The sequence below is a fragment of the Chinchilla lanigera genome, unplaced genomic scaffold (genome assembly GCF_000276665.1).
Source record: "Chinchilla lanigera isolate Chin_1 unplaced genomic scaffold, ChiLan1.0 scaffold00054, whole genome shotgun sequence".
In the NCBI taxonomy this organism is placed as follows: Eukaryota; Metazoa; Chordata; class Mammalia; order Rodentia; family Chinchillidae; genus Chinchilla; species Chinchilla lanigera.
In genome coordinates this window covers 10,864,953-10,890,104 of record NW_004955455.1, presented here as the reverse complement: position 1 = coordinate 10,890,104, position 25,152 = coordinate 10,864,953, and the positions used below count along the sequence as shown (strand labels likewise).

The following is a 25,152-nucleotide window of genomic DNA, read 5'->3' as shown; positions in this document are numbered from 1 at the left end:
AAAGAAAAAGAAAAAAAGAATCTAATCTGACATTCCACCAAGGAGTGGAAGAATGTTTACCTTAGGGCTACTAGTAATAGGAAAAGATTAGAAACAATCTAAGGATGCAACAGTTAAATAACAGACATAAAAAAGAAGTTACTGACTGGATATGATATACCTCTATATAATGATACAGATATATTTTATATGAGTACATTAAAATGTATGCTGCATATAAAATATAACCCATATTATGTATAAAAAATACTCTGCACAAAAACTTGAATCTGAACATTTACAGACATTATCTATTACTAGCAAAAATAGGGGAAGCAACTGATGAAGGCATAAAAAAATGGTAATGGGACAGTATTCAGCTATAAAAAGCTTATGATAGTATGATAGCATGAACCACCTCATAAGAGTCGTGGAATGAGCCTTCAAAATATTTTGTTAAATGAAAGGAGTCAGAGACAGAGCCATATAAATGTCCAAAATCAAGAAATTTATCAAGACAGATTAGTGGCTGCCTAGGACTAAGGTAGAGGGAAGGGTGACTGCTAATGGGTATAGACTTTAGGGGTAAGGGACAAAAACGACCTACAATTTACTGCAGTGATCACACCTAGATTGTTGTACGGCTCTGTGAATATGCTGTCATTATTTATAAAACTATATTAAGTAAAAATTACAATCTGTTCCCATATTACTCACCATCCATGAGGAGCCAATGGCCAGTGAGAACCCAGATGAGGACGAGCATGACAGACAGAGAGAATGATAGTAACTCAGCAGCAGTGAAACGCCCACAGCAACCAAAGGAAATCCTGGAAAACACAATAATATTTAGGGGGCTGATGGGTACACTGCATTTAATGACCATACTCTCCTTTGGTTCTCAGTTGGAATTCCTGATGGTAGGATTAGAACAGCAGGCAGTACCAAGATACTACAAATCTAGAAGATCCAAGCCTCTTTGCAGTAAGCCACAGAAAACTCAGAAGAATTAAATTTCTGTTCGTGTTTCATTATATACTTTTTAGGCCAAATTATTAAAATGGGTATTTAGAAGTTTGAAGTGACAAAATCAATCTCTGGAAGGCTAACGATGGGGGAAAATTCTAATCCTAAGAGGAAAACAAAATAAAGCCAACAGTTCAATTCACTTAGTAAAGATAAAAATATTTGCGACATGGTCAATCTATATAGCTATCACTAACTCTTGGGAGAATTAGCTGCCCCTAGTGACTGGTTTCCATGTGCATAGAGCATCGCCATTAGCACTTTATTTCCAAGGAGCAACACCTTTTGTTCAAGTGTGATCACTGGCATCAAACCAAAGGACCTAGCATATCTAGGTCACCAAAGGAGGGTAAAGAATGTTTGAATTCAACCACTATTCTCATATTCCATGTAGTTACCAGTAAAAGAATAAAAGCACTGCTTTAAAAGAAAACTGCTTGTTTCTCAATAATCTAAACAGGAAGCATATTACAATAACACCTTTTAAGATATGGTTTTATCTCCTCTGCCAGGAAAAGGTGCAAAAGGAAGCATTATATCTTAGTTTTAAAGGATCAAATATCTTGCTTCCCAAACTCTTGGCATTTGTGTGTACCAGTAACACTAGACACTTCAGACTTCTAACAATGCTACCAAGCATGAAAGAAGAACACAAGTTTGCATATTAGAACAAAGTCCCAAGTCCTTACTTGTTCTGAGGTGAACAGGGTCTTGTTAAATACTGGCACATCGGGAGAAGAAGAAAAGCAAAAGCTATCGTTGCGAGAACTAGAGAAAGAAAATGTATGATTACATTTTAAAAAGTTTTCCACCAATGGTAAGAAAAATGGCAGTTTAGACACTTTCTGAAATACTTTTGATAAACTATTTATTAAATTACTATTATTTTACTATTACACAAATACCTCTTTTAAAAAATATACAAAAGGTACCTGATTTTGAAGTAGGAGTAGTATGGGTAAATTTTCTCACTCTCTACTAATTCAACAAGGAAAGGTAAATAGGTCCTAGGAGTCTTACAGCATTTTGTTAATGTTTTTTACATCACTGCTTAGCTTGAAAATAGATGAGAGAGCTGACAACAGAACCTCTTTGATTAGTTACCAATGTTTCCACCTGCAGAAACACTGGTACAGGCTGCACCAGCGACCACTGTGCTAAACTGGATCTTCTGGAGAGCTACTGGAAAAGGAGCCACAGCTAAAGTAATACCGCTTTGGTGTCATAAAGCCCATGAGCCTTCAAATCTTTGGCCTTTCTTTCAGACTGTGTTGACAGGTCTGAACAGATGATCTGTGTTAAGTGGTTCAAGGAGGTTTGGCGTCGGGACAGAAAAAGCCAGATTCAGGAAGAGAAACATGCATGGTATGCTATGTAAATCCTAAATTTTGAACAATGATAAAAAATGTTTTTCCTTTTCATATAATAAGAATGGAGAGAGAAACTCATTTACCTGCTGTACATATTGTAAAAACTACTTGAACTGAGTCAAAGAAGAAGAACATTACTAGAAGCGAGACAGATGCTCCAATTGGGAGGAACAGAGCCTGGGTAGAGTCAATTGTTTGGATACCTGAAAAAACAGAAAATGGGACACATTAGTCACTTGTTACATAACAGGCACTGTGCCTATGCACTTTATATACATTAGCTCACTGAAATGCAGGTACTTCTTGGGAGTGCTTTATAATGTATAGATTATCCAAGGCCCTGTGATTTTTTTCCCAGTAAGATTATAGGCTACTTTCTCTCCTCAGTGCCTTCACTACAGTTAAGTGACCAAATCAGATTACTACCTCCTGGTGCTGACCATCTGGATGACAGGATACAAAAGCACCACACCCACACACACACAAAAAAAGCTGGGCACTGTGGCTCACACTTGTAATCCCAGCATTCAAGGAGGCTGAGGCAATATGATCCCAAGTTTGACTCCCATCTGGGCAACTTAGTGAGGCCATGTCTCAAAAACAAATCAAGAGCAGTTAAGCGGTAATAAAAATTCAGATTAGTTAATCTGAGTATATTTGTTAGATCTTATTTTTAGGTTTGATAAAAGAGGTACTTTAAGCCACTGACTAATTTCTCAATTTGTGGATTTAATATGTTTATGTTTACTCTAACAGGTAAGCGAATGAATAAGGAATAAGAGATGCAAATAGCAAATCAGGAAAATTATTTCATGACAACATTTTAAGGTATAAGAATAAGGTAAATGGGCTGTTGGGATATGAGATTCTGTGCAGTTGTTCTCAATTCTTAGCTACTCACTAGAATCATCTAAAGTTTTAAAAATTATAGTGCCTAAAGCTGGGCATGGTGGCACACTCCTGTAATTCCAGCACTCAATAGGCTGAGGGAGAAGGATCATCCCCAAGTTTGAGGCCAGCCTGGGCTACACAGTGAGTTCAAGGCTAGCCTGAACTGCATAGCAAGACCCTGTCTCAAAAAAATAAAAATTACAAATAAAATGCCCAGGTCCAACCCTAGAACACTTAAAACTAAAATCTGTGGGGACTAAATTCCCCAGAAAATTTTCTTTTGTATCCAGGGGTGAGAACCACTAACAGAAAAGGAAAACATGGCAAATCTGCTAACCAGTGAATAAAAAGAGTAAATTACAACTTACTCTTTTTATTCACTGGAGGTCTTATACCCTACCCATGTCTACATTAACTCTACTAAGATGTCATAAAGAAAAGTGCATGGGGCCAGGCCTGATGGCGCATGCCTGTAGTCCCAGCACTAGAGAGGCTGAGGCAGGAGGACTGACAAAAGTTCAAGGTTACCCTCTACTATATAGTGAGCTCAGGGCCAGCCGAAACTACATAAGGAGACCCTGCCTAAAACAAAAAACAAACAAAAAACATGAAAAGGATCAAAGAAATCATCAAATGATTCATTATAATGAATGTATCTGAAAAATCTCTTCAGTAAATTAAGACTACAAATAGGTAAGCATGATGAACATAACAGATACAAAGGATTCCAATCATGAATCAATATTTAAAAATTGTTTTTAAGTATTTAAATTTGCCTGTCCCTAAGAATTCTTTAGGGGTTTTCATGAAATAAAACATTATTTAGTTTAGTTTAAACAAAACTGTTTCCTTCTCTTGCTTGCTTTGCTACCTTTTGCCTGTCATGAACTGTTTTTTACCCTGTAATTCCTGTCTGCAGACTGTGGACTGAGACCTCTACAAACTGAGCTAAATAAACCTTTACTCCTTAAGAAACAAAAATAAAAAAGTTTCTCAGTAGTTCTGTGGATGAGTCAAATAATGCACCTAAGAATGGGGCAGTTCAGTTTAGTAAAAATGATTTAGATATCATGACAAACAGAAATGATCCAAGAAATCATCTGTCCTAAGCTACAGTAAAACTCATTCAGCTTGGCCCATGGCGTGAGTGTGTGTGTGTGTGTGTGTGTGTGTGTGTGTGTGTGTTTGTTTTCCGTCTATATGAGAAAATGCTATGGAATCTCTAAACTTCTCCTACGTAGTTTCTGGATTTAAGAGCTCTACAGTAGTTAAAAAAATAAGTAGAGGAATCTATAGGACTAAGAGGCTATTCATGACCAGAAACAACGGTTTCTCAAATAAATTAGTTGTTATAGGATAAGAAACAAGTCTAAAAAAATTTACTCATCTTCAAATACACACATTCCTCCTTCTTTTGGAAATAAAGGATCTTATATACTCTACAGATAAATTGTATTAATTCAAAACATGGGCAGAGAAGTTAAGTGGCTAGTAGAACACCAAGACTATAGTAACTAGGGTATATAAGATGTGTTTATAATCAATCTAAATTTTACTTTAGACTGTAATTAAAATACAAACATAAACACAAACAACAGAATGCACAGAATTTCTTAGAATACAGATTTTAAAGTAGAAAGTACTACTACAGGGCAAGTAAAGCTCCTTTAATTACTACCCTAAACTGTGTACATGACTTCAGTATGGTACTTCCTAAAGGAATGAAGATAATGATCTGACAAGAGAAGGAGCGTATTATAAACTTAATCAAAACCAGTGACTTACAAACAAAACAAATTAAGACAAAGTTAAACAGAGCACCCATAATTCAGACAACTTATATGAGTTCAATTGCATTTTCCCCTGGCCCAGTATTGGAGACTGAACCTAGGGTCTTCACACTGAGCTACGTTCCTCCTACTCCTTCAATAACTTTTTTGAGACCAACTCTTGATAAGTCACAAACAGGCTGGGCTCAAACTTGTGATTCTTCTGTCTTGGTTTCTTACAGTGTTGGGAATCCAGGTGTGTACCACCACACTTGGCTGATTTTGTACCTTTTGACTAAATATTAACCAAACACTTATTATAGTAATAAGAAGGATTAAAAAATAATTTCCAGATCTTCTGGCATTTATCGTCTAAGGGTGGAGGATTCACAAACTCTAATATATATTTCCACCTATCTTTCTAGTTCAAATAAATTACATATGAAGTAAAGACTTCAAGATGTCAAACGATGGCTTTTTTCTTAATGCTAATTAAATGAAGGACTGTTGCACAAGTGGGACTATCTATCTATCTATATACAGACTCTTGGGGCAGATCTGGGAGTTCTAACCAGGTAAGGGGAAATATAGGAAGACAAGTCGTCTTATCCCTGCCATGTTCTTTCTAATGGTTTTTACTGTGAAACATCACACACAGGAAAGTATAGAAGTAGAGAGCTCAATGAATCATCACACATCGAACAGACCAACCTCAGGAAGCCTCCCTGTCACATTCCCTTTCCTCCAAAGGGAACTACTATTCTAGCCTTTATGATATTCTCTTTATGTATTCCACCCAAATGAGCACCCGTAAATAATCATGTTTACTTTGCTTGTTTTTTGAACTTTATAGGGAGACGTTGAATTGTGTAGTATCTTTTGCAGCTCTGGCTTCCTCTTTTTTTACTCAACATTATTTGTGAGAATCATCTATGCTGTTATATGAACTCATCAATTTCACTGTATGAATATGCTGACATCCACTCAATGGCTGACATTTTGGTTGACTTCAAACTTGTGGCTATTGCAAATAATGCTGATCTGTTTGTTCTTGTGTGTGACTTTTGGTGCACGTGTGCACGTATTTGTTGGTATATAACCAGGAGTAACACTGTTGGGCCCAAGGGTGTTTTTATCTTCACCATTAGTACATAATGCCAAAGTATTTTCTAAAATGATTCTGTGTATACTCTCTCCAGAAGCCTACAGTTCTTCCTTGTTCTACATCTGCAGGGCTTTTAATTATAGCTATTCTGGTAGTTACAGAGTGCTATTTCATAATGCTTTTAATTTTCATTTTCTTGCTTTTCCTGGGTAGGCTTGTCCTACTGTCCCCGACTTCCATGTAGGTTTGTGCTGCCCACACAAGTAGCAGTAGCAATTTTTCAGTCTTTGGTCATATACCCTAGGGTCATTTTACTTGTTCTACCCTTCATCCTGTAGTGAGAACATTTAATAATCTCTCTTTTGGAAGTTTTGATTATTTTGGTTACACGGCCCATCTACTCCTGTCATCACTTAATATTTCTTCTTTAACTTTCTTTTATAATCAGGACTTTTTTTGGCAGTACTGGAGATTGAACTCAGGGCCTTTGCACTGAGCTATACTCCTAGTGCATATATGTATGTATGTATGTATGTGTGTGTGTATATATATAAAATAAATAGCTTTAATTTTTTGAGATATGGTCTCACTAAATTACCTAGGCAGGGCTTGAACTTGTGATCCTCCTGCCTCACATCCCAAAGTGCTGGGATTATATGTGTGCACCACCATACTGAGCTTTAATTTCTGTTATCTATAGCATGTAAACTGTAAGAAACCCTTCATCCCTAACACTCAACCAATGATGTTGGCTTGCATTACACTTTTCCTTACTCTCAGGTTTTTCTAATTCTTTTATTTGTATTATTTTGAGAAAGAGCAAATGCAATCTTTTAGCATTAAATTCGTAACTTTTTTTCCCCTCTTAGAAGCTTTGCCCTAATTCTTCTGCACTGTTGACGGTCTGTTTTCTATGCTATCCCTTCAATCTGAAACTATGCTATATTGCAAAAATCAAGTAGTGGCCTTCTTTGTAATAGCTGTTTCTTTCATAATGTTTTCCCTTATTATGAGGAAATGAATGGACTGCACTTTATCCTAATCTCTCCTTATCCCTTTCGGTATCCATGAGTTGAGAATTGGTATTGAAGAAATACATGTTTTCATTTATCTGTTTTTGAGACAGGGTTCTGTTATGTAGTTCAGGCTGGCCTTGAACTTGAAGTGATCCTCCTGCCTCAGCCTCCCCAAGTGCTGGGATTATAGGCATGTGCCACCAAGCCCGGCTCATAATCTAGTTTTTGAACAATTGCATCATCCTTTTAAGATCCTTCCGTTTAGTTAATTCTCTTTACCATCTCTAGCTCTAGGCAACCCCTTAATCTACTTTCTTTATGGACCTGCTGCTTCAGAAATTTCATACAGACATGCTCACTCACACAGTAAGCAGTGTCTGGCTTTCTCCCAGCATACTGTTTTGAGTTTCATTCTTGCAGCACATACTAGTATGTCATTCTTTTTTACTACAAGATAATATTCCACTGCACAGATACACCATTTTTTAAAAAAAGTTCATTAGTTTATAGGCCTTTGGCTGTTTCTACTTTTTAGGTATTAGGAATAATGCTGCTGCACACTTGCCACAGAGCCCTTTTCTAGTTTTTGTTTTTGTTTTGAGACAGAGTTTGCTATGTAGTTCAGGTTGGCCTGGGCCTCAGAGTGATCTTCCTGCCTCAGCCTCCTAAGGCTGGGATTGCAGGCCATGCCTGCTCTTGTAAGATTTTAAATATCAGAAGAGGTATCAATAATGATACTTAATTGTGTAAGTATTTCAAATAGCTCTTTTTTTAAGGGTCACTGAATGAATTTATAATCCACACAAAATTACAACTTCACCGAAGTATCTAAATGAGGTCATAAGCGGGCAGATACTAGTATCTTGTTTCTCTTTACACTCTCAGCAGCAAGCTTACAGCCATATGCAAGAAATCAGTACAGTATCTCTATACAGTAGTTCTAACTCAGAACACAGATTAGACTTCATTATGATATCCAACATAAAACCAATAAACCATGAAGTGGGAGGATCATGGTAAGTACATGGATGAACGTTCACCGACACAAAATATCTTACTATTATTGGTGCTGTTGCCATTGAAAGACCCAGAAGAACTGTTACTGTCTTTTTCCTTGTCTTGATTTTCAAAGTCCATATTAAGGGACCTGTGGGGAAAAAATTTATAGGTAAGTTTTAGGCAGTATTTCAAAATCCTAAGGCATTAAGAAAGGAAGGTATCTTTTGAACTATGAAAAATAGTTCCTGTTGTCACATTTAAAAAAATAACCTGATTTCTTATGAACGTCAGCTTAAGAATGTTCCTGACTGAAGATGAAAGCATTCCAATGTGGCTGAATATTTCAGCTGTATTGCTGTGCACATCCTTAATTACTTCCTTACGATAAAAACCTAGAAGGAGAATGTGGGGTCAAAGGGCAAGCACATTCTGAGACTTTTACATGCCACACAACTGCTTCTTGGAAAGCAGTAAACTGGTGTGCCAATTTACATCAGTTCATGAAAGTGCTCCTTCCCTACACCTTGTCTTCCCTGATTCAACAACAAAGACAACGTTTCTTTTATGTGTCTGAGCATTAGAGGGAAAATAATAAGCAAAAACCCTACTAGGTTTTACATACATAGATTTTACTTTCAAAGGAGGAGACCGATAATAAGAAAAATAAGTTAAATATATAGCATGGTAATGGCAGGAGCTAAGGAGAAAAACTAGAAAATAAAGGGGTTTGAAATCTTACTGGCAGTGACATTATGAATGAAATAGCCATTGTCAATCTGGGAGACTAAACGAGCGTCTCAGGTTAATTCAGAATTCTTCACCTGGTGAACAACCGTGTGTACAGTGCGCTTGCTCAGCTATTTCTTTTCTGTGGACAACCTGTTCTCATTCTTGGCTCACTTCCTGCTAGTGTGTTCCTGTACGGAGGCGCTGGTCTTTAAGAACTTCCTGTGGTGATAAGAAATGCTCTATGTCCATAGCAACCAAGGCGCTAGACCTGAGCTGTATGATCACCTGAAATGTGGCTAGTGTGACAGAAGAACTGAATTTTAAATTTTATTTAATTTTAAGTACTTTTAACATGTTCCCACAAGCTTGAACCACCAGTGCTACATGTATGGCTGTCCCACTGGGGGTGGTACAAATGGACCTAATCATCTTTATGGATCTTTTTACTAATAAAATTAATAAAAAGCCACCCGATGGGGCAGTCATGCATGTACCACCAGTGATTCATCTACCTGGCAGCAAGACATATGAATTATGGTCTCATTGTGAACATTTTAAGTCACTTAATGGTGAAAATCTATAAAAACTCAGAGCAAAACAGGGTAAATCTTTGTAGCCTTGGATGTCACAGTGGATTGTCAGATATTGCCAAAAACATGACAAAAATACATAAATTTCAATAAAACTTTGTGTTTCAAATGACACTATAAAAAAATGAAAAGACAACAACAACGCCATGGGATGGGAGAAAATATTTTCACATCATGTATCGGATAAGGGCCTTACTAATGAAAAAAAAAGTAATAATTTTAAAAAGTCTCCTACTAATCAAGTGCTGGCCAAGATATAAAACTGGGCTCTTAGCACTAAGACTGTAATTTTGGCCCCCAGGGGAGGCTGAGTCGGGAAGATCAAAAAGTTTGAGCCCAGCCTGGGCAACTCTGTGAGACCCTGTCTCAAAATAAAAAAGGGTTGTGGATTAGTGTGACGATCCTGGGTTAAATACCCAGTACTGCAAAAGCCAAACCAAATCAAAACACAGACACAAAAAATTAGGCTTTTCATACATGCTAGTGGTAGCAAAAACTGATGCAGCCACTTTGGAAAACAGAATCTAACCATGCTGATACCCTCATCTCAATTTCCAGAACTCAGAAAATATATTTTTTTGTCTAAGTTCACCTAGTCTGTAATATTTTGTTATGCCAGTCTGAACTTCATTAGAGATCATACTTCCTGAACTGAGACTTGTCTTCTGTCCCCACAATGTAATCTTCATTAGTAAATATTCCAGGCATACATATTAAGAATGTGTTTCATAAACATCAGGAATGATTTCATCAACATCAATTAGGCCAAAATGATTTTAAGAATACTGTTCAAATACATTCTATCCTTGCTGATTTTCTGCCTACTTATTTTATCATTACTGAAATCTTCACAGCTATATTTGTGGACTTATTTTGTTTTTGCAGCATGAGGACTGAACTCAGGGCCTTCACACTGAGCTATATCCCCAGCCCCTTTTTAATTTTTGAGACAGGGTCTTGCTGAGTCACTAAATCCTTCTGCCTCACGACTCCCAGAGTGCTTCAATTAAAGGCAAGTACTACCATGCCCAGCTGCCCTTGGACGTTGTATCCAAGTTTTTGTTTGTTTGTTCTGAGCCAGGGTCTCGCTCTGTAATTCAGGCTGGCCTTGAACTCACGATATAGCCCAGGCTGGCCTCAAACTCGTGGCAATCTTCCTGCCTCAGCCTCCTGAGTAATGGGATTATAGGTATGTGCCACCATGCCTTGCTTAAATTCTTCCAGGTTGTGCATGTCTTCATTTCTGAATTATATTCTGCCATAGAATTCTATAGTGATAGTTTTTTTCTTCCAACACTTCAAAGCTGCTGTTTTAGTCTTTTTACCTGATTGTTTTCATGATACATTTCATGTTTTCCTTATTTCTTCTCCTTTATACAGAACATGTGATTTCCTCCCTTCTAGCTGCTTTTAGGATTTTTAGAATAACCGGTTTTGAGCTACTGATTATGCCTTGGTAAAGGTTTTTTTCTTTTTTTTTTTTTTTTTCCTGGTTTTTTTTTTTTTTTTTGAGAAAGGGTCTCACTAGGTAGGCCCAAGCTGTCCTCAAACCACGATCCTCCTGCCTCACCCACCTGAATGCTGAAATTACAGGTGTGCATACCACAATCAGCTTGGTTTTCTTCATGTTTCTTATACCTGGGGTATATAGAGCTTCTTGGGCTTGTGGCTATAGTTTTCAACAAATTTGGAAAAATTTGGTCATTCTTTTATTTCTCTCCATCTCCCTTTTTTCTTCACTTTCAGAAACTACAATTACTCATATATTAGGCCACTAGTAGCTTCTCTTTGATATTCAAGGACAGCTCAACCACTCTTTTTGGATTTTCTTTTCTGTATTTTCTTCCCATACTTTGTACTGCTATGCCTTCAAGTTCACTAATGTTTACTTCTGTAATGCTCAGTTACCGTTAATCCTATCCAGCGTTTCTCTTAAAAAAAAAAAAAAAATGCACAGAAAAAGTCAGCCAGGCAAGATGGCAAATGACTGTTAATACCAAAGAGCACTTTGAGAAGTGGAAGCAGGAGACCTGCAAGGATAGTGAGATCCTGTCTGAAAACCAAAAACTTAAAACAGGGCTGCAGACGTAGCTCAGTATGGAGGCTCAAGGTTCAATCCCCAGCACTGAAAAGTGTGTGTGTAGCCTCAGACGCTGTCTTATTTATTTATTTGGTTTTTTTCCGGTGCCAGGAATCGAACTCACGACCTTGTGCTTGCCAGGCAGGCGCTGTGCTGCTGAGCTAAATCCCCAGCCCTGTAATTTTTATTTATATAGATCTGATTTGGATCCTTTTTGTGTCTTCCATGTATTTGTCTAACTTTTTTTTCTCCATGTAATATAGCTGTACTTGTTTTGGTGTACTTCTCTGATTCTAACATCTGTGTCAGTTCTGAGTCAATTTTTATTATTCTTATCATAGGTCATGCCTTTCTCCTCCTTTGTCTGTCTGGTAATCTTTGGTGATATGCCAGATATTGTGAACTTTTACCTTGTGTCAATATTTTTATACTTGTACTGGCTGCTCAATATTTTAATATTCCTATATTTTACACATTTATCTGGGATACTGTTAGTTATACAGCAACAGTTTAATTTGTTCATGTTTTGCTTTTATAATTAGGTCATTGAAAGGAGTGCTCTTCTGAGTGCGGCAGTCACTTTCATGCGACTTATAAATCTGGCCAGCAGGAATAGGCACTCTTCTCTCTAATCCTTTCACATTATTTTTCCTTTACCTTAGGCAATTTCTTCACATGCATGCACTAATCTGTATTCTGATTAATGTTCAAGGGCTTTTTTTTTGCAGATTTCTGGGGTCTCTCTTTGCAGCTTTCTTTTCTTTTGTACTGTGTTTTATTAACTTGAGCTGCCTTAGTCTCTCTGGACTTTTAAGATCCATATCCTTAGGGAATCTCCCTCCTTGCACCATGATCTCAGTCAGGATCAATGTTCTCTGCTGTCTGACGAACAGCACCTTGAAAATCACTGCTTTATGTTATATGGTTTGGGGAGTGCCATGTTGCTTCAGGTGGAATGATAATCCAGTCCTATTATACCATCTTGGCTGGAAGTGTAAGTGCCTCTAGATAGTTCTTTTAGGTAGGTCCCAAATTGGCAGATTTTGAAGAGAAGTAGGGGGAAACCAGAGCGCTGATAAGTTTTATTCCTCATTCTAGGAGAGCAGTGGATGCTATCCTGAAGAGGTCACAACCCTTCTTGGAAGGGGCTCTTCATCAAACTTGTTGGGCTTAGGTCACACTGACAACGTGCTTTCTTCACAGTTTCCCCACCTCTTTCAGTCAAATCCTCTTGCTGGTTGGTTCAAGAGATCTGACCCTCAACTCTGACAGCCTGACCCTAGATGCTAAAACTCTCTTATTTGTTTCTTGCACTGGCCACAACTGGCAATATCTTCAACTACAAGTGTGTCCTGTAATCCCAGGTATGCAGAAGGCCAAGGAAGAGGAATGTGAGCTTGAAGTCAGTGTGGGCTGGGACAGAGACAGGGAGGGAAAAAAAGAATGGCTGACTTGCCTAACCTGTGGAGTTTAGATTGTTTAGGTGTGCTTCAAGCTGGTACCCTAAAATTTTGGCTAATCAGCAACTAGCAAACTGCTCCACCAGAGGGCAGCCCCAATGGGTGACAATTCCCCTAATAGGACTAAAGGACGGGTATGTTTAGATGTGACTGATTTCTTAAACCTCTTCTGTGGTCTGGATTTCTGATTCTTGAAAAAGCTGTGGATTGTACAAAGGTCATCTTATCATATGTATTTGGGGCCTTATATTTTTCTGTCTATTAAAGAAAGACACTTTGGCAGGGAACAAAAAAGTACACTAACTGCTCCTACCTCAGGAGTCAAATTCTGTACTGTCCATGTTAATCAGTTTCACAACAAACTAGATATAATGTTTTGTGAATATGTCCCCTGCCAAGACACTTGTGGTAGTTTTTAGTACATGCTTTCATTTCTATGGTCATTGATTGATTGGCTTTTCGAGACAGAGTCTTAATGTGTAGTTTAGGCTTGTTTGGAACTCACTATGTAGCCCAGGCCGGCCTCCAACTCGGCAGTTCTCCTGCCTCATCCTCCAGATTGCTAGGATCATAGGTGTGTGCCACCAGGCCCAATTTCTATAGTCTTAAATTTTAATTTGTATTTCCTCATGGCAGACCTAATGTCTAGAACTACTGATGCATTTCATGGGAACCTGTCTAGAGTTAATGGAACATGAAGACTGCTTCTTCCTGGTGGGCATGCCTTGGAAAGACTTCAAATTCACTTACGGATGGAATCATCATCATCACCGTCACCACCACCTCTGGGAGTTAGCTATTCTTCCTGATGGTATGATATTGCTGAAGAGCTATGTAACTCCAATTTGCTGTTAGCTGAGGACTAGTAAAAACTCTGCCCTGGCTAAATTTTGAGGTAAAATTTTCCCTTCTTTTTATTGTTTTTTTTTTTTTTTTTTCTGGTACTGGGAATTGAATTCATAACCTCGTGCTTGCCAGGCAGGTGCTGTGCCAAAGCTAAATCCCCAGCCCCTTTTGCCTTCTTTTTAAATACAACATCAGGTGGATGCAGTTAGCTTAAAGCCTGCTTTGGCTGATTCATGTTCTTACAGTCTAGTTGGTAAGAACTGCAGACACAGTAAAACCTCACGTAAGATAATGAGGTGCTATGCAGAAGGGGGGACCCTCTCACTAGGTCTTCAACTAGAAGCTGACTTTAAATTTCTCATTGCTTTAAACAAGCTCAGGTAAAACCATGCCTTGACAGATCCTTAAAAGCAGACATACATCACCCTTGCACAAAACAGACATCTGGGTTAATGCAGCTCAAGCTGGGATGTCTTACCTTTCAGCTTTACAAAATTGGATCTTTTGGGCCTAAGTTTAGCAGGTCCCAGGCCAGTGTAATTGGGGTTCAGTACCTACACTACACAGCTTACAGCAAATCTAAGCTGTTTAAATAATACCTTTGCAGAAGACTGCCTCCAGAGCCACTCAGGGCCATATTAAATTATGGGCCTTTATCCCAGCTTACTTGGTAATTTATTAACTCTACAGACTGCTTGGCTGGACCTAGAAAAGTTTATCTTGTCTTTATAGATAATTACCTTTTCTCCCCCTTAACTTGCTCCACAATCATAATTTATTATTATTACTACACAGGATTATATATTATTATATTATTATTATACTACCACATCATAATGGTATTTACTGCACTTCCATCCAAACTGTACCCTAGCTAAGTGCTTAACAAGCAGCAAGTCTGGATTACTGAAATGGATGTTAAATGACCAACAGAAAGACTCGACCTATGGCTATTTTATCACAACCATACGCATTACAGGAAAAAAAAAGCCAACTGAATTATAGCACATTATATATATGCTATTTTAATTTTTCTTTTCAGCAACCATGTCTGAACAGAAAGTATGAGATCAATTTAAAGGATGCAAACAAATTTCCAATTACTTGTGCATACATACAACCTACATCAAGATTTAGCTACTAAGAATCTGGGTAAGAAGAGATGATATTCTGACTACGGAGTTGAGAGTGTTGAGGATGAAAATAATAGCAGCTAACTTATTGAGTTCGTACTGTCAACCACTGTGCCGTACAGTCCAGATTTATCTTATTTTTCTTGCAGTGTTGGGGATGGAAGGCAGGGCATCATGCATGCTAGGCAAATGCTAAACTCTCTGACTAGGAATAAAACCTTAAGGCCATAGCTACTCATTTTCTTACGTATTAAACTGGACTCAAAAGGCTTTTCTGAGCAAAATCCTAGGCTTGCCTTTGACAACCTGCATTGCTTGCCTCAAGACATGGGGAAACATAGGCTTGTAGTCCACTCTTGTTAGGGTCCCTGGTTTTGACAAATCAAATATGTTGTAAATATAGTTAAGACAAGAAAGCCTGGGAGGATGTGGTGATGCACACTTATAATCCCACCTATTTAGGAGGCTGAGGCAGAAGTGCCCATAGTTTGAGAATGAATTGGGCCACTTAGTGAAACCATGCCTCAAAATAAAAAGGGACAAAGGGACTGCTGATGTGTTTGCTGGGTCAATCCTCAGCACCTCAAAAGAAAAGAAGAAACAAAAAAAAAGAGACAGTGTCAACATTCAGCTGGCACTACCTGTCTGGACTGCTGCCCGTTATTAAGAGATCAACATTCAGGAACAACCAGTTGAAGAGTTAACTTATCATTCACTTCTCCAGATAGTACAAAATGTAACAGGTCACACTTAGCAGTAAAATGGTCATGAATCATAACTTCCTATTGCCTGCTGTGTACCTACAAGCTATGAAACGATGTTATGTCTCTCTGATCTTCAAACCAACAACAGTTACAATTCAAATTCTTTTTATCTAAGGGGACTGAACTCATAATTTTTTTCTTCCTAAAGCTGGCTGCTAGGTGGCTTACTACAGTATTTGTAAACCACAGGAGTAAGACTACCAACACAATGGTATGTATTTTTGGGTTTATTTTTGGCTATGTTTTGTCTCCACCCATAATTTTCTTTGGTCCCATTTTAATTCAGCTTATTCTCTCACAACCTATAAAACTTAGTAAATGGTCTGAAATTCTTTTCAATAAATATAGGAAGCAAAATGAAGGTGAAAAATTTTAGTTTACTGAAAGTAATACTTGTTCATCCATTTGCATTCTGATAACTGAGTGCAATGGGAATACTAGAGAAGACAGGCAAACTGGAAATTTTATCTTAACATTTTAAGAACCTCTTCTCCCCATGTAATAGTAATACTGAAAGACACAATGAAGGGAAGAATATACTTGGCCAAGGTAAGCCCTGTAAGTTTGAATTTAGCTTTAAGTTAAATATATGTTCCTAGAAAACTTACACTATTTAAAAATGAAATATGAGGTTGGTCGTGGTAGCACATGCCTGTAATCATAAGTACTCGGGGAGGATGGGGCATGACGATCACAAGTTTGAGCCCAAGCTAGGCAACTTAGTGAGACCCTATCTCAAAGTAAAAAAAACAGCAGTTCAGGATGTAGCTCCATGAGAAGGCCCTGTGTCCAATCCCCAGTACTTTAAAGAAACAAACAAACAAAAAAAATTGTTAAACATATAAAGAATGTGTATGGGGCCGGGGATATAGCTTAGCAGCACAGTGCCTTGCTTGGCAAGCACAAAGTCCTGAGTTCGATTCCCAGTGCCAAAAAAAAAATGTGTTCATATATATTACCATATACATTGTCATTTGCTATACTATATAATAATTTCAGATTTCTGTATATCATGCTTTCTTAAAGCAGGGCAGGTTATAGAATGCCAAAGAGCAGCTCAAAAGATAATAAACAGAGCACACATTTAGAACACCATGATTTGTGAACAGTGAGACATGTTTTGGATAACACAGTCTATTAAACACATGTAGCATGAAGAGCAGCATAAGCATATAAAGTACAATTCTTATTATCTCTAAAGTCTTTATTAATCTGATAAGACTGTCTCCTTAGAGTAAGTTTAAGTGTCCTCGCCATTAAAGCACAGGTAGATGTTTGTGTTAAAAATAGTAGTACTTTACAATTACTGAAGTCCTATGATTCTGCATAGGACTTAACAAGTACAATGTGTATCCTCTAGCCAGGCTGGAGGTGCATGCCTGTAATCCCAGCACTCTGGGAGACTGAGGCAGGAGGATTACAAATTCAAGCCCAGCTTGGGCATCTCAATGATTCAGCGAGAATCTTAAAAAATAAAAAGGGCTGGGGATATAGCGAAGAATGAAGGTCCTTGGTTCAATCCTCAGTAACCACCCCTACACCTTGCCACCCCAAACACGTATCTTCCTTTTGGAACTATTTCTATTGTGTTCTTTGTTTACAGCACACAACTCCTGATAGGACAGAAAGTCAAGTGTCTTGCCAGTTACAAGCTATCTACAAAATTCTCTAAGTCAGTCTCATACTGTAATTCTTGGATCTATATGCTCATCACGATATTCCTATTCCAGTGTTTGTATTTCTCCAGTTCTTTGTTTCTCTTTCTGTTAGTATTTTCCGATAAGTTTGTGAAGGTTTTCTGGGACACACTGATTATGAGTAAGAATGCTATACCTGTATATATTTTTTCTGATCGGCTGCAAAGAAGAGAGACAGAGATGACCTTTATGTATTATAGGAAACTTTGCAAGCTTAGTCAAGGGATAGTAAATGTCCCAAAATTTATGAGATGTAGCAAAAGCAATATTTAAAGGAAATGTGTAGTGGTTTTAAATGCCTAAGTTAAAAGAGAGAGGCTTCAAAGAAAGAGAAAGTTGTTTCTTTTGATGTGATCAACAAAATTGATAAAATATTTACCTAGACCAAGTGGGGGAAAACATAAATAACTAAAATAAAAAATGCAAGAGAGAACATTACTACTGACCATTCAAAACCAAACAGATTATAAAGAAATAATAAAAACACACTGATGCCAACAATTTAAAACAATTTGGAGGAAATGCATAAATCCTAGAAAATAACAAATTACCAAAACAGACTCAGAATAGAAAATCTAGTTCTGTAAGAAACAGAATTAGTAATTCAAAATCTTCCCATATATAACCACAAGAGACTTGGAATGGGTACACTAACATCAAAGAAAACATTAAAATGGAAACCATTATCAAAGAGGCAAAGGATATTTTATAAAGGTCAATGCATCAGGAAATATATAATAATTATAAACATACACAAAAATAAAAGGACAGATCCACAGGTAGGAAATATTTTACAAGCATTAATCTGGTAAAGGAAATGACTTCACAAATATAAAAAGATAAAACACAGGAAAATTAAAGAAATACAAATCAAGCTACAAGGAGATAGCACTTTATGCCCACTACAATAAAATAGCTGTAGTCAAAATGACAGATAATAACAAGTATTGATGAGGATTGGGAGAAACTGGAACCTTCACGCATTGCAGATAAGAATGTTAATAGTGCAACTGCTTTGGAAAACAGTGATATTTCTTAAAATGTTGAACCTGAGTTACTATGATCTAGTAATTTCACTAGGTTATTAACCAAAGAGAAATTAAAATATACATCACATCAAAACTTGTACATAAAGATTCACGCAGCATTATTTATAAAAACCAGTAAGCAGATAGAGCCCAAATGCATATTAACTGATGCATAGAAAAAACGCAAGTGAATAATATTCAGCAGTATTAGGATGTGGATGAACATCAGAAACATTATGCTAAGTGGAAGCTGCCAGTCACAACTGGTTACAAATTGTGTGAAATGTCTAGAATAGGCAAGTACGTAGAAATGGAAAGCAGACTAGTGATTACTAGGGGGAAGACAAAAGGAATATGGAACAACTACTAACACAATGATGCTAGTCTAAAAAACTGGATACTGGAGATGACTGATACTGAAAATTAAACTGTGTGTTTTAAATAAGTGAACTTTATGATATGTATACTGTATCTTGATAAAGCTGTTTTTTAAAAAAGGAACCAAGCAGTGAGCCAAAGAGGAAAATGGAAAACCAAAAAGAGTAAGAAAAACAACAATAAAACTCTCTACAAAGAAAATGGTTTTACTTGTGAATTCTATCATGCATTTAAGTAAATAATATAAGAAATAACATAATTCTTTCACTCTTTTCCAGGAAATAGATTCATTCTATTTCAAAAGCTCCTTCAATGAAGTCATTGTTACCCTGATACCAAAACTATAAACATAATAACATTATAGGCTAATATTCCTCATGAATATAGACAGAAAAATCTTTAACAAAATGCCAACAAACCAAATTCAGCACCATACAAGAAAGGTTATATGCCATGACCAAATGGGGTTTATTGCAGGAATGCAAGGGTGACGTGATATTCAATAATCTATTAATATACGATAACAGAGTAAGAAATAAGCCCCATATGATCATCTCAATAAATATAACAAAATATAAAACAATTCATGAATAAAACTGTCCTGAAACTAGAATAAGAAATGATAAAGCGCATTTATGAAAAACACAGCTTATACCATCCTTAATGGGAAATGCTTTTGCCTTATGATCAGGAACAAGGCAAAGAAAAATGTCACTTCCTTGTCACTTCTGGTCAATACTGTACTAGAAACACTAGCGTGTGCAATAAAGAGGAAAAAGGATAAAGAAGAAATTAAAGGTTTTTAGATTTGAAAGGAAGCAAAACTGTAGAACACATGACTATATGTACAAAATCCTGAGGAATCTATATGCAAAAAAACTACTAACAAACACTAACACCTTCAGCAAAGTTACAATATACAATAGCAATATACAAAAAGCAATCATGGCCGGACATGGTGGCATTTGCCTGTGATTCCAGCTATGCAGGGAGCTGAAGCAGGATAACTCCAAGTTCGAAGACAGTCTGAACAACTTAGCATGACCCTGTCTCAAAATAAAAGTAACGTTAAGGGAGGGCTGCAATACAGCTCTGTGCTCCACGGGTTCAATTTCCAGTACAAACAAAACAAAACAAATGTACTAAGATGTTTATAATAAGATCAATAATATGTGCTTAAGAAAGCTTTCAGCTGCCAATGAACTGTACATTTGAAAAGTGTAAATGATACATTTTATGTTATATATATTTAACCTCATTTTTCCCCCAAAGGTGGAGAACCAAGGCAGAAAAACAAAACAAAAACAAAAATAAAATCTCCTCACAAAAAAAGCCTAAGCTCAGATGATATCTCTGGGGAACCTTATCAAATATTTAAAGAAGAGGGCTGGGGATTTAGCTCAGCGGCAAAGCGCCTGCCTGGCAAGCGCAAGGTCGTGAGTTCGGTTCCTGGTACCAGCGAAAAACCAAAAAAAAAAAAAAAATTGAAGAAGAAATAACACAGTTTCACATAATCTCTCCAGAAAATAGAGACACCAGTTTATGAGTTAAATTTAAATGTATCATTAAAGGCATCACAATTTACTTTTTGTAGAAAATGCATCACATTAAAGTGTAAAAGACAAAAGGGACTGGGGACCAGAAGTCTTGAGAACTTGAACTTGTTCCAATCTAAACTTTATTAACAACTAGTTGTGTAATCTTTGTTAAATTACATTATCTTGGTGGGTGTCATGGTTCACACCTATAATCTCAGGAGGCTGAGGTAGGGGGGACTATAAATTCAAGCCCAGCCTAGGCAATTTAGCAATTTAGTGAAATCCTGTTCTACCAAAAAAAAAAAAAAAAAAAAAAAAAAAGACTGGGTATGTAGCTCAGTGCAAAGCACCTAGATTCATTCCCTAGTAGTATGGGTGTGTGAGGTAGGTTTTTATACTGCATTGTTGGACTTTGGTTTCTTCATCAGTAAATAAAGGAGTTCATCAAAGAAATCCTTTTAATCTATGTAATATTCACTCTATGTTATAAAACTTTCTGTCATAAAGTTTTATTTAATACTTCTCCAGCTAGGTGGGTCGGCACATGCCTGTAATCCCAGCACTTGGGAGGATGAGGTAGGAGGATTGCCTTGAGTTCAAGGCCAGCCTGGGATACAAAGTAAATTCAAGGGCGGGCTGAACTACATAGCAGCATGACCATGCTTCAAAAAACAGAAACAAACAAAAAACCCCCACAAAACCCTCCAATCTTAAATTGGTATAACACTTTGGAAAACAATATGGTAATATGTATTAAGAGAGTACATCTTCTCTGGTGAAGTATTTCAACTTTCAGGTTTTTAGCTTAAGAATATAGTTCAACCAAAAGTGAGAAAACACATAAAAAGCCATTGCAACAAACTGTCCAACAAAAGTAGAATAAAACAGTAACCCACAAGGCCAGGCATGGTGGCTCACAGCTGTAATCTCAGCACTGGAAAGGCTGAGGCAGGAGGACTGCTGAGTTTGAGGCCAGTCTGGGCTACATTTTGAGTTTATGGCCAGCCTGTACTATGTAGCAAGATTCTGCCTCAAAAAGTAAAAAAAAAAAAAAAAAAAAAAAAAGTAGCACCCAACTCTTAAATGAGTAAAAATTAACATAAAGATGACTGCAGAAAATATTTTAGATGCAAAGGATCAGAATATAAATGATTCTGACTATAAAAATGTATACAGTATGTCAAACAAAAGATAATTTGCATTAATGGAAGTAGTATAAGGGCTAGGAACAGTGGCTCACACCAGTAGTCTCAGCTACAGTACTCAGGAGGCTGGGGCAGGAGGACTGCACATTTGAGTCCAGGTTGGGCAACAACTTAAGTGAGATTCTGTCTAAATTTAACAAAAAAAAGAGGAAAGAAGAAAAAACAGGAGGGGAGGGTCAAAGGATTTAGTTCAGTGGTAAGGTGCGCATACACAAAGTATTACCTTTTGTGTTTTTAATTACAAAATCTTTTAAAAAATGTTTATACATAATATATCCAATGAGGAAAAATAAGAAAAATATTAAGAGTAGAGATACAAAGATCACACTGGTACAGTTCTAAATTGTTTTGGCTTGATTTCTGCTAAGAGTGGTCATAAACACAGGGTTCTCAAGCAGAGACCCGAGTCATTAAAACTCTGATTAGTTTACAGGGCTGGGGATTTAGCTCAGTGGCAAAGCACCTGCCTGGCAAGCGCAAGGTTGTGAGTTCGGTTCCTGGTACCGGAGAAAAACCAAAAAAAAAAAAAAAAAAAACTCTGATTAGTTTATTTCAAGAGTATTTTTCTTGATTTACTGATTGTTAAGTAAAGACTGCAAGTTTGTGATTCTAAAAAGTACTCATTAAAATCTAGACATCTAGATAGTTCTAGATGGATAATTCAAAGTCCTCCTGCCTGGCTATTTCACTCATCACTCTTAGTCCCTTTCAAATTCTCAAACTTAAAATTTCTTAAAGGGTCGGGGATATACAGTAGCTCAGTGGTAAACAGTTGCCTGTAGCACGTTGGAGTCCCTGGGTTTTAATACCCAGTACTGCAAAAACAAAACAAAACAACTGAAGCAGCCTTCATTTTTAAGTGTCATATACAAAACTATATGAATTATACCAACCACTAAAGCTCCTCTCTTAACTACAGGTAGTGGAAAGAAGGAAGTATCTCACTTCTTGATTTTCTTTCTATTCCTATGGCTTCCTGCTAGGATGAGAATTGCACCAGGATCCTATCTCAAGCATTTGTAAGGTCAGCAGGGAAATACCTGGTAATGCCACCATGCTCAACTGTAATAATAACAGGCTGAACCTTATAAAATTGTTTCTGTGGGTCAAGAAAAAAGTACTAATGGCAATTTTGCATGGCTCAACCTATGTCAACACCTTTGTTAAGAAAAATATTAAGTAAATTTCTGTAAGTATATAATTTAACTATTTAAAAGCATTCAGGACAAGTTAAAGAACTTTACTAGCTTCTTGGGTGAGGTTTTACTTTGGTTTCCCTCATCCTTCCAAATCTACTTACGCCTTCCATCTGCACTTTGATCTGGACCATTTATCTTACATGGGTATTTAGTAATTTTTTCTTATTCTGAATTGTCCTTCCATTTAAATTTTTTGTTCTCTCTAAAATTACAATTACTGTCAAGAACCTCTCTGTGGGGCTGGGGATTTAGCTCAGCGGCACAGCGCCTGCCCGGCAAGCGCAAAGTCATGAGTTCGATTCCTGGTACGGGAAGAAAAAAACAACAACAACAAAAACCAACCAAAACACACACACACACACACACACACACACACACACACACACACACACAGAACCTCTCTGTAATCTTCCCAATAATCAGTGCTCTTAGGGGCGTCATTATTTCCAGATCAGAATTTTAAACTATTTTTTTCCATGTTTGCATTAATATGCTAAAGTCATAAACAAAACCAAGAAGCATTTACCAGCAGCAAACTAAAGAATAAATATGAAATGTATCCCATTGTAACTCAAATCCACCACAGTTCTGTTTCTCTTTGCAGAATAGTTTTGGTGCCAACACTTTCAGAGCAATGCTGCTTCTTCCTCAAACTGAAATCAGCCTCATTTTAAGAACATCTTACCTGAAACTACCGTAGACTATAAGAAGAATGGATATCAGAAATGTAGACACTTGACTGGAATCCACCAGGGAATAGGCCCTAGAGAAATAAGAAGAAAAAAATTAAACTACATGCAGCAAGTCCTCATGGAACTTACTTTACAGTCTATGTCTTTAAGAAAAAAGTTTAAATTAGCATTAGCAAATAACAATTAAAAGGAAACTTGCTGGTTTAAGATGAATAGAGTTCAGTTAGTAATCCATCTCTGTGTGATATACAATGTATATTTATAACATTTCCCAATTTAAAAGTATTAAAATAGCTACCAAATCTACACCCATGACAAAAAGTCTTGATAGTTAAATTTTTATCAATTTACATTAGAATTGACTAATAGTATTTTACTCAAATACCATTTCTATTTTTCTGTCTACTGATTATCTTGTTGACTCTCCAAAGCCAGCAGGTCTAAAACTAGTCGTTATTTTTCCCTTCATACCTGATCTTCTTAAGAAATAGTTTTATTCTTGACACCCACTACTCCTACTTTCCACATGTGACCAGAGTAGATGAGTTCTGCAATTTTCATACCACTGCTCCTCTACAGCTCCCAGTCCTGCAGCTCCTTTCTATGGCTGTGACTACTGGAGAGCTTATTTTTAAGTCTATCTCCATGAGCTCATCTTTCACACCACCCATCCTATGGAATACATCTCTTCATTTGTTTTAATTCAACAAATATTTAATGATGCCTAAATGCCAGGCACTTTGCTAGCTATTGGAGTAACACAAGTAACAGAGCCTTGCTTCCTGCCTCAAAATATTTTCTAATGGAATGAAAATAAAAATTAACCAAAGTATCATTGTACATGTACAAAATGTTAAAAAGAGGAGAAAGACAAATATAGGATATTATAAAAAATTAGGTGGACCCTTATCTAAGAATGGCATGTAAAGAACTTTCCTAGGAAGATAGATGAATTAGGACATGTAAGACACAATGAACAGTGACTGTTTATAGGAACTAGGAAGTGCAGGAAATAGGGACGACTCCAACATTTCCACTCAACATCTGTATTTGTTTCACTTAGCAAAGAAAAAGACAGGAGAGCACAGGAGGAAAAGATTCGAAGTTGTAAATGTATGAGGAGACAACTGAATATAGCTCTGAGCTAAAGCTACCTACGGGGAGCTCACAACCTTCTACACGTCTTTAAGAAAAAAAGTATAAATTAGCATCAACAAGTCTTCACTTTTAGAAAGTAAAGATCACTTTCTAAAAAACAAGCCATAGATGTGGGTGTTCATGCCTCACAGCAGTAGAAAGAGGACCAAGAATCAAGTCCTGAGAAACCTCCAAATTTAAAGATCAGGTAGGAATAGGAGCTGCAAAGAAAACCAAAATAAAACTGAGAAAAAGAAAGAAAATCCAGAATAGCAGGGATTTCCAAAATGCAGCAGAACTGAATGGTGCCTGAACCGAATCCCTTGAATCTAATCACTGAACAGCTAGGTTGGTTATTTAACTTAAAATTTAGCTTTTTGCATTTGTAAAATGGGGATAACCACATCCAAAGAGTTGTGAAAGAATCAAATGAAGGCACATGCCTTTAATCCCAGCATTCTGGGAGTCTGAGGCAGGAGGAATGCAGGCTTGAGCCCAGCCTAGGCAATTTAGCAACTTAG

The 25,152-nt window shown here is 37.0% G+C and overlaps 1 protein-coding gene across 1 annotated transcript in view; it reads right to left on the bottom strand.

Moving 5' to 3' along the window:
* Positions 1–25,152, bottom strand: part of Sppl3 (signal peptide peptidase like 3) — a 55,889-nt gene that overhangs the window by 15,411 nt on the left and 15,326 nt on the right. The window contains exons 2-6 of the mRNA XM_005396491.2: positions 23,488–23,565; positions 8,215–8,303; positions 2,459–2,578; positions 1,695–1,773; positions 697–809 (exon numbers count right to left, since the gene is read on the bottom strand). Of these exons, the coding sequence (XP_005396548.1) occupies positions 697–809; positions 1,695–1,773; positions 2,459–2,578; positions 8,215–8,303; positions 23,488–23,565 (479 nt within the window). The remainder of the gene's footprint in view (positions 1–696; positions 810–1,694; positions 1,774–2,458; positions 2,579–8,214; positions 8,304–23,487; positions 23,566–25,152) is intronic.